We start from the raw sequence: 4,891 nt of genomic DNA on the forward strand, positions 1-4,891 counted from the left end.
CAAACTTTAAAGAATGATAATGTCCACTTTCTTTCTCCCTGAAAATAGTTTATAGAGCTATTGAATACAATGCTCTAAGCTCCTTAAATGAAGCAGCAGCAACTAAAACAGATATTAATTGGTGGGTGACTGGGCTTGATATCAGTGTTACCAACCTACACAACAATTATGGAGGCATACAATAATTTTGAGATTGGTATGATCTATAGTATTAGGAAGAGTGATGATAGCAAAAAACACAATAATTTTGAAAACTAACGATAATATCACCCATGTGTTTTCATAGTGCCAGGCAGTTGATGATCACAATGTAAATGCTATGAACAGAAACCATGTGGAAGTATAATTACCTTCCACAGCAATCTACAGCGGAGGCAATGGTAGGTCTCTGCCTTCCAAACTATACAGAAGCTTCGCAAAGAATTGGGATGAATTCATGTAGGTGCTAACTTATGAGCTCCATGTTAGGAAATTCTCTCGAGGCAAATTCAAGCAGTTACCGTCTGGCCCTGGCACCCCACACAGTTTTGTTGAATCAATGCTGATGCTGCGCCACCTGCATATCTTCCATCATAATCTTGACAGTAATAAAATATCCCTCTTTATTAAAAGTATTTTAAAATGCACAAAAATATTATTAATAAAATGCCCATTAACTGAAGGCTCAGGATAATATTTTTGTAATCTGAGGTTGGCAACCCTGCTTGAGTCAGTAACACTAACATAGACTTTCACACGTGACTAGTGTTTCATTCAATAGAGAATAGATGCCCTAACAATGTTATATAAGAAAGAAAGAATAAAGTTGGACAGCAATATATCAAAGAAAGAAACACCCAAATATAGGGGTCGAGTAGGGCCTAACTGACTTCATAGAACGCAGGTCATTTCAATGAACATATCTTATTACATGTTTAAGCAACAAATCATCATTCCTGTAGTATTTTTAACTAATACTACTTAAGAAATAATGTAACTTTATTTCTCTTCCATATTCTCAATAAATACAAGCGGTTTACCAATGAAGTTAGCAGGATCACAGCAAAAATGAAAATATCTACAGATTACCTAGTCTTGCATCAGTCTTGTTCTCTCCTTCCAGAAGTATAATATACAATTAAAGACTAAGTCAATAAGAAAACCCTCAAAAAGAATGCAGAAGGTATGTCATATAACAGCAAAATAATATTGCTTTCTTTATTGCACGTAAGGATAAAAGTAAAATAAATTACATTTCAGAAAACTGTATAATACTGCTGAGATGAGGATTATTAATAGGAACTTCTTTACAGAAGAAAAAATCAACCTATACAAAAAGTATTATATGCCAACAATGCAACTGCAGGCCTACAAAATTCAACTATTATTTGATCAATTTCCATGACTAGTTGCCTTAACACCCACAAGCCAAGTTAATCCAGAGATTGGAATTCCAACAATTGGAATAGACATAATAAGTCATAACATAATAATATAGGCCTAACATGTGTTCAAAATTTTTGCTTTCATTCATCACTCAATATTGCAAGTTAATTATGCAATTCTCTTATCTACAGGAAGCCTCATGTACCCTGATTTACAAGGCATTCCAGCAAGCAGTAATAGGTGGATAGAGGCCATACGCGAAAATAAACCCTGGATTTCTAATAACTGCTTGAGTGATAAGAATCAAGACTACAATAACAAACAATTATCATAATGTTAAGGAATCATAAATGACTAATAAATTTTACATAGAATTACTGTTTTAGTCTCCACTTGGCTTGAGATTAAACTCTGCATTTTCATCACAAACAGAGGTAGAAAAAAATAACTGGTCTTGTTTACAACACATAATTTTACAATTCTTTTATAACTATTGATCTCTCCTTTGGTGCTTCTTGTGGCCACCAGTTTGGTCTCTTAGTTCTAACTAATACATCCATAACTCGCATCACCGATGTCTGAAGAGCTTCAGTTATACGTAATAAACCCAATCCAACATTCTTTTCTACACCACGCAACTTTCCTACGGCATTCTTTGTTTCAGGAGTAGCATAAATCGGCGTATCAGGCTTAAATTCAACACTTGGTTCAGAATCAAAGAACAATGGCATAAGTCGCTTCCGCACAACTCCAGTATGATGGGTTCTGGCTGTTAATTCCTGTCCAATATAACAACCTTTATGAAAACTCACTCCATGAAGATAATCACAATTTGCCTCCAAAGGAAAGCACTTACCAGGTGGTAAATCATCAACACCTTCACCAACACCCAGCATGTACCGAACTACCTTATAATTAAAAGTAGTACATTCATCAGACTTTAATAGCCCAACATCCTTCCGTACATCTTCACCAACCGGTGCCAAAATTCTATGGCCAAGTGCTGGTAACCTAGGATCGCGGGTTACTATGTAACTATCTTTGTTATTAAGAGCTTTAATAACGCTATTTCCAACCTCTAATTCCTTATCAGGCATGGTTCCCCCATGAGAAACTATCTGGCCTTTAAGCAAGGTTGGGTCATGAATATCTTTCTCCAAGTACTGACTTTTCTCACGATCAAATACAACCCACACTTTGAACATATCATCGATTATGTCAATGTCTATCTTCCTTCGCACTCTATACAATTTCAAATGCTTTTGTAAAGCAGGTAATGCTTCTGAATCACTTTCCACAAATACGATATCTGGATCAGAAGTACGATATATGATACCATCATACAGCACTCTTCCTTTGGTATTGAGAAACATTGTGTACATACTTAAAGCACCTTCCTGGAGATGTCTTATATCATTTGTGATTACACCTTGCAAAAACACCGATGTCTCCTTTCCAGATACTCGCAGTAACCCTCGTTTATGAAGCTGCTCTACGTATGTTGTGTCATTAAGGCAATTACCACTGAAGGACAAAGTTCGGGATATTCCTCGGATTCTGAAGGTCTTGACTGGTCGCAAAAATTTTCGGAACATCATTTCCATTCTCGATTTTCATGGGACCTGTTTGAGATACAATAACCTGAAGATGCACATTTTAGCACAAGGAACATAATCTAACCGTACTGACCACAATTGAAGAAAATAATAGACTTCAAAACTAACTTACGGTATTTAAAAGTTATAGAAACTGAATGAATAGCTGTCGCTCTGTATTTCAGAACTACAAAGTGGCTTCATTAAAATAACTGTGATCGTCTTAACCTTAAATTCAAGAAAATAGTATACCTTTTACAGTACTGCAGTGTACAGTACAAATCAAAACAAATCAGAGATCGCAAGAGGAAGACGTGAATCTCTTTTCTTCTTTCTTCTTGATATTTGGTTGGGCTCTGTATATAACTAACACACAGTTCCAATACTTTGTAAATGAAACACTGTAGAACACTCAGAAACAGTTAGTTATGGTGACTAAGAAAGACTTTATCACACAGGACAAAGATCACTGGTATGGGTGGAAAATTACATCTTGTGGGTGTAATTGTAATAGACATAGGAGTAAGCACGGGGACACAAGGTACTATATCTTCACGCCGAAGTGACCCATCTTGGCGTCTTCTACTTTGACATACGGAACGGGTCTACAATTGGGAAGGACAGACGATAGAACACAACAACTAAAGGATCGAGTATTAAGGATGGAATAACACAAATAGAGGGTTGGAAGGTAGATATCGCGCAAAGGACGTGAATCTTCTTCTTCTTCTTGGTGAGTTTTTGGACATCGTCGTAAGACGCTACGTCCAGTCACTGGTGTGCGGAATAATAAATGTCTAGGAGAGGTACCAACATTAGAAGAAAATAGTACACTACAAGATAGTGGGGTTAGCTATGTAATGAAGCTAATGACAGCCGGGAATAATGAAACTGAGGAAAATACCAAGAATATGGAGGCTAATCTATCGAGGACAACACAAAAACACTGGGACACAGGGTTCTAACGCTTCACGTCTGTGTGGTCTGCCACGACGTCTTACTACGAACAAACCAGACCGGACCACATATAAGGGTTAGGATGCAAAAGTTCATACCTATAGGGAAGGAAAAGGTTACTATTGGATGTTACAGGTAACTAAAAATTTAAGGATTAAGTCTACCACGCGAAAGGACGGTTGAAACACTAAACACGAAACATTTAACGGCAGTTAGTACCCCACATGAAGAAGCTTAGCTATGAATTCTCGACGGTGATGTTCATATGTCTGACACTGAAAGAAAAAAAATATGGTTGACAGTACCTACTGCCCGACCGCATGGACATAAGTTACTTTCGATAAGATTAAGGCGATAGAGATGAGCAGGCGTACGCACATGATTTAAGCGAAGCCGTATAATTGTAGTAATATGACGCCGAGTGAAGGTACCAAAAGCGAAACACAGTTTATTAGGAATATCAGGCAGAAGTGTGAATAAGTGCTTACCTTTCAACGGTGAAGTTCGGCGCCATACTGCACACCACTGATCGTGGATGAAGTGACGACAGTGGTCCCATAAGTCTGTGTGTGAAACTGCGATATAGTAATCCAATCCAGAACCCTGGGCAGCCTCTTTAGCTAGGATATCCGCTGTGACGTTACCGTGTATGCCAGAATGGCCCGGAAGCCATGCGAATAATACTTTAACAAGTCATAGCTTAATTTGCGTAAATTTTTAATGTACCAATTATTGGTACGTTCGGGATTGTCTAAAGCCTTCAAGGTGCTTAAAGTACAAATGAGAGCTTGTGATATTCCAGAATATTTTATGTAAAACCTGTCATACGAAAATGAAAAGGGGATTGTAACCAAGTTTCACTCAAGAAAATTACCACAGGATCAAAAGACTTTAGTAAACTCACTAATTCATGTTACTTAGTTAATATGCTCCGACAATTCTATTGCAGGAGCCGCAAGTTTTACTTGACGGTA

The 4,891-nt window shown here is 37.4% G+C and overlaps 1 protein-coding gene across 2 annotated transcripts; it reads right to left on the reverse strand.

The window, feature by feature from the left end:
* Positions 1-1,163: 1,163 nt before the first annotated feature.
* Positions 1,164-3,608, reverse strand: LOC137496887 (putative transferase CAF17 homolog, mitochondrial). 2 transcript variants are annotated; one of them, XM_067135308.2, is made up of 2 exons: positions 3,213-3,608; positions 1,164-2,987 (listed from the first exon to the last, which is right to left on the reverse strand). In XM_067135308.2, the coding sequence occupies exon 2, from the start codon at positions 2,967-2,969 to the stop codon at positions 1,839-1,841; it is 1,131 nt and encodes a 376-aa protein (XP_066991409.2). In that variant the 5' UTR covers positions 2,970-2,987; positions 3,213-3,608; the 3' UTR covers positions 1,164-1,838. The 2 variants fall into 2 exon arrangements, with proteins under 2 accessions (XP_066991409.2, XP_066991408.2); XM_067135307.2 differs by having other exon boundaries at positions 3,094-3,226.
* Positions 3,609-4,891: the final 1,283 nt, after the last annotated feature.

Source organism: Anabrus simplex, chromosome 1 (genome assembly GCF_040414725.1).
Source record: "Anabrus simplex isolate iqAnaSimp1 chromosome 1, ASM4041472v1, whole genome shotgun sequence".
Lineage (NCBI taxonomy): Eukaryota > Metazoa > Arthropoda > Insecta > Orthoptera > Tettigoniidae > Anabrus > Anabrus simplex.

Bases quoted from the DNA above. Each gene is read 5' to 3' on its own strand.
- LOC137496887 (XM_067135308.2), bottom strand. From the start codon at position 2,969: ATGGAAATGATGTTCCGAAAATTTTTGCGACCAGTCAAGACCTTCAGA.